The following is a 13,720-nucleotide window of genomic DNA, read 5'->3' as shown; positions in this document are numbered from 1 at the left end:
AATTGCAATTGACACAAAAAAAAAAATAAAAGCATTTAAAGGGATGCTGTCATCGGAAAACATGTTTTTTTCAAAACGCATCAGTTAATAGTGCTACTCCAGCAGAATTCTGCACTGAAATCCATTTCTTAAAAGAGCAAACAGATTTTTTTATATTCAATTTTGAAATCTGACATGGGGCTAGACATTTTGTCAATTTCCCAGCTGCCCCTGGTCATGTGACTTGTGCCTGCACTTTCGGAGAGAAATGCTTTCTGGCAGGCTGCTGTTTTTCCTTCTCAATGTAACTGAATGTCTCTCAGTGAGACATGGGTTTTTACTATTGAGTGCTGTTCTTAGATCTACCAGGCAGCTGTTATCGTGTGTTAGGGAGCTGTTATCTGGTTACCTTCCCATTGTTCTATTGTTAGGCTGCTGGGGGGGAAAAGGGAGTGGGGTGAAGGTGATATCACTCCAACTTGCAGTACAGCAGTAAAGAGTGATTGAATTTTATCAGAACACAAGTCACATTACTTGGGGCAGCTGGGAAATTGACAATATGTCTAGCCCCATGTCAGATTTCAAAACTGAATATAAAAAAAATCTGTTTGCTCTTTTGAGAAATGGATTTCAGTGCAGAATTCTGCAGCACTATTAACTGATTCATTTTGAAAAGTAATGTTTTTTCCATAATTGATTTATGTCAAATACAATGGGTTTAGTTCTCACACAGAGAAAGAGAAATGGAAGTCAGATGTCATTCATAGCTCACTAAAGACTCATTCTTATTTTCTACCAGTAGATGGAGCCCTGGAATACAATTCTAAAACATCTTTACCAAAGAAAACTAAAGGGACCCTGTATTTATATATTAACCATTTATTTTACCATCTCATTTTATACAAGCTGTAATTATTGTTGTGCAGTTTTTACATAGTAACATTGTTACATAGTTAGATCGGGTTGAAAAAAGACCAAAGTCCATCAAGTTCAACCCCTCCAAATGAAACCCAGCATCCATACACACTAACCCCTCTATACACTCACATAATCTATATATACTTACACACTAACTAAAGTTCTTGTTACATTAATGGTTTACAATATATGTGTGTATATTTTTTAAGGGCAAATAGGTTCCACAGCACAAGGATCTATTATCCAGAATGCATGGGACTTGGGGTTTTTATATCATAAGGGCTCTTTCTGTAACTTGAATCACCATACCTTAAGTCTGCTAAAGGCATTTAACCAATAGGATTTTGCATCTTAAACTTTAAGATTTGCTTGTTTTGCAAGATTATCAAACAAGCAATTTTTACCCTTGTTTGGCCAGTGGTAAAACATAGGCATCACGTTGTAGCCTGAAGCTGACTCACAAGGCAACTTTGAGCTACCATGCAAAGAATATATGATGCATATGTTTTCCCACCTACAATTTACATTAATCCTTGTAGGAAAATAACTTTGGACCTTTTGTCACTTGCGGTGAGTGACAAAATGTCCCATCTACTGTTTCTTTGAGAAAGGCCTTGGGTTTTCAATTTTAAGCCCTGTGAGTGTGGATCTTTCAGAGTGTATATATACACACACAGGTACAGGATCCCTTATCTGGAAACCCGTTATTCAGAAAGCTCCAAATTACGGAATGGCCATCTCCCATAGACTCCATTTTATCCAAATAATCCAAATTTTTAAAAAAGCTTTACTTTTTCTCTGTAATAATAAAACAGTTCCTTGTACTTGTTCCAAACTAAGATATAATTATTCTTTATTGGAAGCAAAACCAGCCTATTTGGTTTATTTAATGGTTACATGATTTTCTAGTAGAGATCCAAATTATGGAAAGATCCACATCCGGAAAACCCCAGGTCCCAAGCATTCTGGATAACAGGTCCTATACATATATATTTTGTTCCTGTGGGGAACCGAAACGTCGGATTTAATAAACCTTTTTCCTTTATTTCAATATATCGAATGTTTGAGTTTTTCATGCAAACCCTGTGAGTGCCGGCACCACGTGCAGTTTCTGTTTATTTTTTAACCAGAGCACCCAGGTATTTTTGTGTATTTTAAGGTGTGCAGCTTGTACCCACCTTTTATATATACCAATGTAATGGTTTATTGTAGGCTTGGCAGACACTTTTTCTACTGTTATCAAATATATATCTGTTACATTTGTAATATATTATGTGAAACTAACAATATTGGTTTCAGAGCAGTACTTGATTAGTGCATGAGAGACCTCTAGTGACAAACTATGGAAAATATATCCTCATGCAACTATAAGTAAAAAAATCACATTCATTGTATCAAGTTAGAATATATTAGACTAATGTGTAAATGTGTGTTTTTTTGTGTAGATGCATGAGTGTATATTTTTTATAGTTTGTATATATTATTTTTCTTTATATACTGTATATGCCATATATAGTGGTATTTTGAATCAATGCTTTTTCTTTGGGGCTATAATATTAACTCACGGCAAAAGATTTCTGCTCATAATTATAGTTAGTATAGGTATGGGTATATATGGGTATATAGAATTTATGTAAAAGTAGGGAGGGGTGTGTGTATGGATGCTGGGTTTTCATTTGGAGGGGTTGGACTTGATGGACTTTGTCTTTTTTCAACCCAATTTAACTATGTAACTATATAATTAAAGTTGTGAAGCATCGCTTCCCATAAAGGTTTTTTCATAAAGAGATATTAAGTCAGATATTTAGCATACTATCCTCTGATTTGGCTTGTACAAATAACTGCAGGCTTACTAAGGGAAACACACGGAACCCATTATAAGTTTGGTGCCAGTATATCTAAGTATTTAACAAAAACTCAGATCATTAAGTCAATTTTGTAAAGCCATCAGATGCAAACGATTCAAATCAGGACAAGAGATTGACCTCATTTCCACTTAATTATCTCCAGTTTTCCCACAACAAACCTATGGTTTGGGTTGTTCAAACACACGCTGGGAAATCCCAAAACATCTAAAAAATGTTAACGTTAAAAAAATGACTGTAGACCACAGCTTCAAACTAACAGCAACTGAAGCACCTCCCACACATCTATTTTAATCAAGGAGATCTAACTTACAGCCCTCCAGCTGCCTAGGACCTTATAGACTGGGCAACATCTGTACAACTTCTGTCTTAATCGGCGTGGCCCAACCTGTGACCTTTGTACTGTTAATGGACTAAACCCCCTGTACACCAGAAAAGGAGCTGCTGTAGAACAACAGCTGGAGGATCAGAGGCCTGTGGGCTAGGTGTAGACCAAAAAAGATTTTGGTCCTGCATATGGGAAGGTCTCTTGAAACTTCTTTGTATGAAGTAATCATTTTTATAAGATCTGGCCTGCATACATATGGTATGTGAGATAGTTTGTGAGCCTGATCTACATTACCTGTATGTATGTCTCCTTATATTACGACCATGCAACTCTGTACAATTATACGATGAACTTGAAAGTTCTACACTACAAAGCCAACTGTTTAATAGCACATCATCTCAAATTAAAACAACAGGGCCAAAGACATTTAGAATTCTTGCAGTACAATTAAAACTCTTATTTATTAGTCTAAGTAAAAACTAATTAAAAACATCAAACAACTGTGTGTGTATGAGGTGGCAAGTAAAAAAATGTGGATCTAATACATACTGGGCAAAATAGCTGCCTGGTTATTATAGGGGGTAGTATAATCATGTAATGGAGACAGTGTATGAGGACAGTGTTGAGAAAGTGAATTCCTAGGTCCACATGCCACCAAACTAAGTCTTTTTTCTACCTGCAGTAGTGGTGGATCATAACCTTTTCCAATCAAACCTCCTACAATTATCTGCCCATCAGTAGGTCAAAGTAATACCAATGGGCTACCAAAATAATGATATATTAAAGCAAAAAAGTTGCACCTATGCATGCTTTGCCTTACTGCTCAGTTGCCAGTTTTGTATCTCACTGATATTGTAGTTTGGGGTGGTGTGACATAAAGCAGTTGGCTTTGTGATGTAACCCTTTCAGGTACCTTATATCATTTTACTTGATAATAGTACATTCAGCACGCAGCTGCCCCTGGCTTTTTGGGTGATTAGTGCTGTCTTTGTATAGTCTGTTTTAGATGACTTTATCAGATTCAGACGACAATTTATAAGCTGTATGTTTTATTCTACAGCTGCCTCCAACTAAAACAAACCCTATACAAAATCTGGCTGCTGATACACTAAGGGGGTTATTTATCAAAGTCTGAATTTATCTCAGTATTTTCTGAAAAAAACTCAGACCAAATTGGACCAAAAATTGGCTTATTTATTAATACATTTTCCTCGAAAATTTGGTTTGCAGAAAAAAACCTGGAAAAATCTAATTTTCACAATTTTTTCGGATTTTTCATCCGACTTTTAATATTTTTTTTTTGATTTTTCAGCTAATTTTTTCGAAAATTTTCACGCAAAAATCCTGTTTCTTATGTTTTTTGCCTGAAAACTTCGGGGTATTGCACGAAACCCAGCGCACATCAAAAAATCATTGGGACGTCTCCCATTGACTTATATGCAACCTCGATGATGCCGGATTTTATGATTCGGACTTTTCCATCCTCTGCGTTTAATAAATTCTGAAAAATTTGTGATTTTTTATAAGTCCGATTTTATAAAAAAAAATCCACAATTTCTTTGTGATTTTTGCATACAGAGTTTAGCAAACAACCAAACATTAGAAATATGGTGCGCAATGCCAATAACCGTACCATTGTTAATCAAAAGGAAAAGAAGCAAATAATAAGGGGAGAAAAATACTCACAGTTCACCCCAGTCCATGGGTGCAGAAATCTGAAGCAGCAAAAAGTTGTGAGTTTTCTCAGAAAGTAAAGACCAAAAATTGTAATTAAAAGCTCAAATCATTTTTTAGGACATACAGGTAACCGCCTAACGCATTTTGTACCTACTGGGGCACTTACTCATAGGCTTTGAGTAAGCGCCCCAGTAGGTACAAAACTCGTTAGGCGGTTATCTGTATGTCCTAATAAATTATTTGAACTTTTAATTATAATTTTTCTTCTTTACTTTCAGAGAAAACTCACAACTTTTTGCTGCTTCAGTTTAGCAAATAACCCCCTAAGAGCCAGGAGTAGGTGAAATCTACTGGATAGATACAATTCTCTCATATTTACTTATGACAGCATCTTTTACTGACACAATACCTGCTCCTCAGGCTCTGTGTTGCTCCCTGTTAATTCAAGACTCTCGCTTTTCTCCATGATCCCCAAGTCAGCTTGGAGGCCTCTCTTATTCAGGAGTTCCAGAATCTCCTCAGTGATGGACAGACTTCCTGACAGAGCTTCCTCGGGCAAACTGAAAGAGTTGTCTTCCTCGTATACTTCATCAGCCACCTCTAGGATACTGGACTCTAAAGTGCACACGCTGTCTGAGGACCTGAGAGACCCAGAAGATGGGAAAAGTTCTCCTTCACTGCCGGCGTGCTGGGGAGAGAAGGATCATATCGATTGACAAGGCATGCTTAATAAAAATACTTTTTAGTTAAAACAAAACTGGGCAGACATTGGGGGTGGAAAGTATTCCAAGTAAGATCATCTATCCCAAATGTTTGTTCGGGATGTTTTAAGCATATCTATAAAAACTGTAACTTCAAATACAATGAGAGAACTATTGTTTACATCAGTGGTCCCCAACCAGTAGCTCATGAGCAACATGTTGCTCTCCAACCCCTTGGATGTTGCTCCCAGTGACCTCAAAGCAGGTGCTTATTTTTGAATTCCAGGCTTGGAGGCAAGTTATAGTTGCATAAAAACCAGATGTACTGCCAAACATAGTCTCCTGTAGGCTGTCAGCCCACGTAGGGGCTACCAAATATCCAATCACAACCCTTAATTGGCACCACCCAGGAACATTTTTCATGCTTGTGTTGCTCCCCAACTTTTTTTACATTTGAATGTTGCTCATGGGTGAAAAAGGTTGGGGACCCCTGGTTTACATAAACAATATCTATAAGTAAAAGGCCCTAATCAAATGGAGCTGTGCAATTTTGCCAAATGAACCAACAGCCCATTAATTGTAATCTAACATGTTATTGCAATGGGAAAATAAGTATTTACTGACCTTTATTGGCACCAAATCTGTAGTAAGAAAAGAAAAAATAATGAGCGTAAGAAGGAGAAAAGATGAAACAGAGAGCAGGACGACATTACTATTTCTGTTCATATCAGTTGAAAAGATATGGGGGGCAAATACTTGAAAGTTTGTGAACCTCTTAAAATGTTCTATATTTGTATATGAATGTGACAAGTCCTAAAAGTATATGAAGAAAACCTAGTTAAACAAATGAAACAAAAATGATTATATTTGGCCACGTATTTGTAATAACATATCTGGGTGTGGCAAAAGAAAGTGAAACTCAAGACTGTTCTTACCCTACCCAAAAGTGGTCGACCATCATAACTCCAACTGTAAGGTGTCTAATAGTCCATGAGGAGAACACTAAACAGCAATGGTGAAAATATTGCTGGCCATCTACAGTTAAAGATCATGTAAACCAGAAGGATACAAAAAGAATGTTTTGTGGATGAATGATGCCAAAATGGAACTTTTTTCCTTAAATGTGGAGCATTACATTTGAAGAAAGAAAAACACTGAATTCCAGCATGAGAACCTTATCCCATCTGTGAAACATGGTGGTAGAAGTGTTCTGGTTTGGGCCTGTTTTGCTGCATCTGGGCCTGGAATGATGGAACAATACATTTTGAACTATTCCAGAAAATCTAAAGGAAAATGCGAAGACATCTGTCTGTGAACTGAATCTCAAGAGATAGTTGGTCAAGCAGCAAGATAATGATCATAAACACACAAGTAATTATACCAAAGAATGGCTAAAGAACAATAAAGTGAATTTTCTGGATTGGCCAAAGTCTTGACCTTGATCCAATCGAAACATAGTGGAAAGACCCAAAGTGAGGAAACCCACCAACATCCAAGAGCTGAAACTGTTCTGTATAGAGGAATGGCCTAAAATTCAATGTTTAATTGCAGTTATCGCTGCACAAGGGGGGGCACGCCAAATACTGAGCCAAGTAAGTAAATACTGATTCACTTGCTTTTTCCACACACATATCATTTTCATTAATTCCATCATTTACATTTCAATAAATAAATGGAGGCACATTCACTAAGGGTCAAATTTCGAAGTGGTAAACATTCATATAAGGGTTCAGAAACTTTCAAGCACCACTGTACATGACATGCAAATCACAATAAAACATACAATATGTCCACATACTGTAGAAAGTTTACAAGGGAGTTTCACACATGCTGTAAATATTGAAAGAGACATTAAGGGGGTTATTAAAGTCTGAATTTATCTCAATATTTTCTGCCACAAACTCCGATCAAAACTGTTTGGGTTTTTTGCGCTTATTTATTATTACATTTTCCCGAAAAATTGCTATGTGGGAAAAAAATCAGATTTTCAAGATTTTTACGGATTTTTCATCCGATTTTCACGATTTTTTTCGGATTTTCATCCAATTTTTTAATTTTTTTCGGATTTTTCACTCAGATTTTTGCCCGAAAACCATCAACCCATCAAAAAATCATTGGTACTTCTCACATTGACTTATATGCAACCTCAACAGGTCTGAGATGCAGGTTTTTCTGATTTGAACTTTTCCATCCTCTGGGTTTAATTAATTCCGAAAAATTTGTGATTTTTTGAAGGTCTGATTTTATTAAAAAAAATCACAAATTTTTCTGTGATTTTTGCATTCGGAGTTTAGTAAATAACTCCCTTATTGTTTTTGTACTTTGTACTTGGTGTTTGTACTTTAAACAATAATCCATAAATAATAAGGCATTTTGCTGATCAACTACACACATGTCCAAATGTTTGGTACTTTGCCAGTACCTATTAAAATGGGTGATTTAGTGGCGCCTACAAGTGGATGGCTTGCCCAGAATGTATCAGTGCTTGTGAAAAATGACTGGACATGGATAAACACATGCTGGCCTTTCTTTGGAAAGTTTTATTTAAAAAAAAAAAAACGCAGAGCCTTGTGCAGTGTGGGTTATCCAGTTACTCTGTAATGCACTGCATAAACAGATTTAACATAGAATCTCCAAAATATTCTCACCGCTGTTTTCAAATGCAGCTTGAATTTCTTTCGCTGGTTCTGTTAAAGTAAATATATATTAATCTGGTGCATCTGGGTCATGTAATTGGACATTGGAGAACAGGAGAAACATAATTACTGTTGTTCACTGTGTTATGGAGGCTTTAAAAACATATTAGAAGCAGGGCCGGAACTAGGGGCAGGCAGAGTAGGCGCCCGCCTAGGGTGCAATCATGGAGGGGGCGCACTTTAAAAGGACCAGTAAGAGCAAACATTTTTTTTAAAAAATTCATTAGTATGCTACGATAAAAAGACAATCGGCAATCCATCGTGCGGTGCTCCATTTCGCCTTCCTGCCTTCCTTATAGGAGATAGCCAGGGAGGAGAAATCGAGCGTCGCGCGATGGATCACCGCCCTGTCGTCGTTTCTGAAGAGGAGTGCAAGCAGAGTTTTGGAAAGTTATTTCTTAATAAAGGCTTAGAGATTCTAAAGTTTAATATGTGTTGGCGTCTTTTTTTTGTAGCATACTAACAATTTTTTTAGAAAATTGTTGCTGTTACTGGTCCTTTAAGGGGATTTTTTCTTTTGTTTTTTAAACCCTGGTTTGCTTGCCCTTTAATAGTTTATAAACTGATTGTTTCAACCCCCTTTCACACTCCCACCTCCATCTTGGCAGCTGTTAGCACAGTTAAACAGATGATTAGGGGCAATATGATGGATTTTTGCCTCCTGCTGGCACAAGTACATATTTGGGGCCAATATTGTGGATTTTGTGGCTGCTGCTGGCACAGGTACAGATTGGAGGCAATATGAGGAATTGGCTGCTGCTGGCTCAGGTACATGGGGCAATATGGTGTCTGCTGGCACAAGTACACAGATATTTGGGGCAATATGATGGTGTTTTGGCTCCTGCACAGGTACACATTAGGGACAATATGATGGATTTTTTTGACTGCTGCTGGTATAGTTACAGATTGGGGGTAACAATATGATGGATGTTTTGGCTTATGCTGGCACAGGTACAAATGGGGACAATATGATACGTGCTGGCACAGGTACAAGGGACAATATGAATGGTAAGGTGAGAAATGGTAATGCTGGGGGCACTGCTTAAAAGCCCTTGCCTAGGGTGCCAAAATACCTTGGCCCGGACCTGATTAGAAGTTTCGAGCTGAAGTGATTTTACCTGGCAAGAATATGTGTTCACCAATGTGAAGCTGATTTGGTGTACTTGTTTTTATGCCTAATTCAATACTCCAAATACTTTAACCCTTAAGTAAATATGTCATTGTATCACAATGTTTACAATAGCACACCATTACAACCTCACATATAGACGCTACTGCTCTTCTTTTATACTAACAGAATGTGTCACGTACCAGACAGCCTGCGGCCACGGCGGTGCTGGAAGCCACTGTCCATGCTTAGTGCTGGGAACAGTTTTTTGGACCTCTCTGGGCTGCACATGAGCTGTGGTGGCTCTGGAAAAAAAAATAAAGTCTGACTTAAAAATTCTAAGAGTAAGTGTTCCTAACATATATTTATTGCTCTCAACCTTCTTAAGGGCACACCAGGAGATTAATTGCCATTGCCCTTGTATTCTGTCAAACACTATTCCACATGCAGGATATGGCTGGAGAGAGTGGGTGATAATTTGCAAAATAGGTAAAGAAAGGAGGGAAGCCAATGCTCCAATCTGGCATGACAGTCGTGGGCTCAGTCAAAACTTCACAGAACCGATAGGTAAAAGGTAAAACTTTTGTTCATAGAGATAAATAAAATATTGTTATTACCATTACCTTGACATAGTGCTCTAGTGTATTTACAGCAACAAATAAATTCACCCAAAATTCCATTCTAAATGACATTTAGTTTGCTCCTCAACTATTTTGGGGCTTCCCAGGTTGGACAAGCCTAAAATTATCACCTGATTGTCTCCGGCTTCTGGAGAATGCCCACAACTCATCTAATCTCGGTGACTTCAAAGGTTCTGGGCTGAGACGCACATCAGGGGAATCTGGAAAAAGTGACAAAAGAAGTAACATTCCATGAAGCTAAGGTCAGCAAAATTCCCTTTGTAGAACAATCTTTTCAATACCCCTGAAAGTATTTTTATTTCGGACAGCTCTTATGGAAGAGGATAATTTACGAATGTGCTAAATTGCACAAATGCTATTACCCAAAGTAACCAACCAAAAATCTTTGCTTTATGTTGTAGTAGGTAAATCAAAACAAACTGCTCATTAGCTGCTATTCACGACCACACAGGTGCAATTTAGCACCGATATAAGTTAATGATCTCTTAGGGCAATGGCACACTTAAAACACTTTATATCCAGTGTTATTGCTGAAAAATGCCCTCTTCATCAAATCTGCCTGGCCTTAAGGTGGCCATACACAGGCAGATTAAAGCCGATTCTGCATTTTATCTGCCCGTGTGCGGGGCTCCCGACGCGTCCTCCTGATCGATATCAGGCCAGATATCGATCGGTCAAGTTTAATGTTTTTTCCAGCGATCCAGGACAGCATTGGCTATTTGATGTGATCCTGTGACCAGTCGGCGGCCATTCATCCCATCGCCCAGCCGTTAGTGGGCATATCGGGTTAAGATCCTTTTGTTTGGCGACCTTGCCAAACAAGCGGATCTTATAGTGTATGGCCACCTTTAGGCTATTCTTCTGCCAGGGGTATTACTGGCTGTTCCTATATGGCAATCACTCATTACAGGGTGCAGAGTTGCTACGTATATTGAAGAGTAAAATCTGTTATTTTGAGCCCTCATAAACCTACATGCTCATGAAAATACTGTATCTCTATAATAGAGCTACAGTATGTATAATAAATAGCATTTCAAAGGACCATACACATGGAAACATAAAATGAAAGCTCACATAAATGCATAATGGAAGGAAAATGTGCATGGTGGGAATGGACGAGGCTGCTTTTTGGGGGATAAATACACATACATGCTTGTATACATAAGATACTGAAATCCTTAGCATGCACACAGATATACACTGAATATGGGTGGTAGTACAAATCTCCCTTTGCCCAATGAAGCTGTAGCATCACTCACACTGGAAGCTGTTTTCCAGAAGAACTTGCTTCGCCTGCATAAAAGAAAATGAGATTTCATTGTGATGATCAAGAAGCCATCAGCAGAGCATGAAAGGTTAGAGAGCTTAGAGTTCTGTATGACTTTGAAGGCTAGTGATAACAGTGGACAGATATAATCATTTATTTTATTTAGTAGTAGGAGCAGACAAGATTGATCAAATAAGGACAGTAGTAGAATGCTTGATAACAGTGTTCTGTAGAAGGAAAAATCAAAAATGGGAGTATAGGTATAGATTAAGATGCGTTAAAAAAGCTGACAGCAATGTATGCAGTGTAAAGCTGGCCATAGACACATGAATAAAGTTGCATGAATCTTCTTTTTATACGATTGTTGGACCATGTGCGGATCGTCCCAACATTTTTCATACCATGGCGATCAGTCGTTCCGACAGGTTAGAAGATTTCTGTCGGCTAACGATAAGATCTTTGCATGTAAGATCGTTATGTTAATTTTACTACTTTATTTTATCTTAATGGTTAGTTGTAGGTTGGGAGATTGCACTGAATGATCGTTCGTCGGACATAAGGATATATCTGCAGGTCTATGGCCAGCTTAAGGTGCATAAGGGGGAAATGTGATTGCAAATCGTAAGCATTATTTAAAATGGCATTTTTACAAATGTTTAGCACTCATTATTGCTATGCAAAGGTTATTGTTAAATCCTGCTCTGGAGTTTTGTTAAAGGTGGCGGCACATCAGGAGATTTAGTCGCCTGCGATAAATCTTCACTAATGTGGGCAACTAATCTCCCCGATATGCCTTCCCACTGGCAAGAATGTGAATCACCGGTGGGGTGGCATATGTGTTACTTCAGTTTTCCGAAGTTGCCTGAGGGTTGCTTGTGAGGCAACTTCGGACGACTTTGAAAAACCAAAGCGACGCTTATACCATCCCACCAGTGATTCACGTTTCGCCCACAGTAGCGAACACTTATCACAGGCGACTAGATTTCCCCCTGTGCCACTAATTTAAATATTTTATTGCAAAATGTACTTATCACTATGTACTTATCACTATTAAAGGAACACTTTTTAGAATTTAAACTCTTTTGCCTAAATGGTCCTCCCTACCTCCTGTATCAGTTTTTGGTTTCTTTGTATGTAAATCTGTACGTTCAATGTATACACATAGGGGTGTATTTATTAAAAGAGGAGACAAACATCACCAGTGAGGTTGCTCATGGCAGCCATCAGATATTTGCCTTTGTTTTCAAACTTGTAGGTGACTGTTCAAATCTTGCTTGATATGGGCAACATCATCGGTGATGTTTGTTTCCAATGTCAATAAATATGGCCCCTGCGGAATATGTAATAGCAATTACATCCTGACAGCTGTTATAGCTTAGAGAGCTAACTTTTTGGGGCAGATTTATCAAGCGTCGCAGTGAATTCAAGGGAATTTTAGAAGTAAAAAAAATTCGAAATTCAAAGTAATTTTGAAGATACTTCAACCATTGAATAGGATACTACGACTTCGAATTCGATTCGCAGTAAAATCGTACGTATATTTGACCATTCGATAATCGAAGTACTATCTCTTTAAAAAAACTTAGATTTCAATACTTCGCCAAATTAAACCTGCTGAAGTGCTATGTTAGCCTATGGGGACCTTCTAGAGAATTTTTCTAAGTCTTTGGAAGTGAAAGTAAAATCGTTCGATCGATCGCTGATTTCCTTCGAATCGTTTGATTCGAAGGATTTAATCGGTCGATCGAACGATTTTACTTTGACTGCAGAATACCAAAATTCAATGAAAAAAAGTTCGAATTCGATATTTGAATTCAAAGTATTTCAATTCGATGGTTGAATTTCGAAGTAGTTTTAACTTTGAAATTCGACCCTTGATAAATCTGCCCCTTAGTATGAGTAGGGAGTAATATTTTGATTTACAGTTGGTTTTCATTTTCTTATTATTTGTGTTTTTTAAGGTTATTTCGCTTTTCATTCAGAAGCTCTCCAGTCTGCAGTTTCAGAATTCTGGTTGCTAGGGTCCAAATATGAATAAGAAAGGCCTGAAATGAAAGATGAGTAATAAAAAGTACAAATAACAATACATTTATTTGTTTTTTTTGACAGGATCAGTGACCCCCATATGAAAGCTGAAAAGAGCCAGGAGAAAAAGACAAATAATTCAAAAACTATAAAAAAATAAATAATAAAGACCAAAAGTTGTTCAGAATTGGAAATTCTATAACATAAAAAAATGTTAACTTAAAGGTGATCCACCCCTTTAAGTGCAGGTCAGTATTTATGTACATTACTGTGTGAGTGCAGAAAAGTTAATGCATTAATGAGAATATGAATGAGAGGCATAAATGAGAATATGAATGAGTTACCTTTTGAGGGATAGACGCTGGGTGGTTTTCCACAATAAGTCGTTTGATTGAATGGACCCAGTGCCGTTTTTCTTCCTGGTTTCTGGCCTAAGATATAAAGGTTTGCTGAAGCTGATATAATAAAGTGCTATGCATACAATATTGATTATTATTTTGTGTAGCACCTTATGC

At 37.5% G+C, this 13,720-nt stretch overlaps 1 protein-coding gene across 1 annotated transcript in view; it reads right to left on the bottom strand.

The window, feature by feature from the left end:
- plekhg2.S (pleckstrin homology and RhoGEF domain containing G2 S homeolog) overlaps nt 1-13,720 on the bottom strand; it is an 83,777-nt gene that overhangs the window by 7,132 nt on the left and 62,925 nt on the right. Inside the window, exons 11-17 of the mRNA XM_018233369.2 lie at nt 13,550-13,636; nt 11,173-11,206; nt 10,024-10,113; nt 9,476-9,577; nt 8,117-8,155; nt 6,093-6,109; nt 5,177-5,455 (exon numbers count right to left, since the gene is read on the bottom strand). Of these exons, the coding sequence (XP_018088858.1) occupies nt 5,177-5,455; nt 6,093-6,109; nt 8,117-8,155; nt 9,476-9,577; nt 10,024-10,113; nt 11,173-11,206; nt 13,550-13,636 (648 nt within the window). The remainder of the gene's footprint in view (nt 1-5,176; nt 5,456-6,092; nt 6,110-8,116; nt 8,156-9,475; nt 9,578-10,023; nt 10,114-11,172; nt 11,207-13,549; nt 13,637-13,720) is intronic.

Source organism: Xenopus laevis, chromosome 8S (genome assembly GCF_017654675.1).
Source record: "Xenopus laevis strain J_2021 chromosome 8S, Xenopus_laevis_v10.1, whole genome shotgun sequence".
NCBI classification, from domain to species: Eukaryota; Metazoa; Chordata; class Amphibia; order Anura; family Pipidae; genus Xenopus; species Xenopus laevis.
The sequence above is the reverse complement of the archived record's forward strand: the minus strand, read 5'-3'. Positions and strand labels throughout refer to the sequence as shown.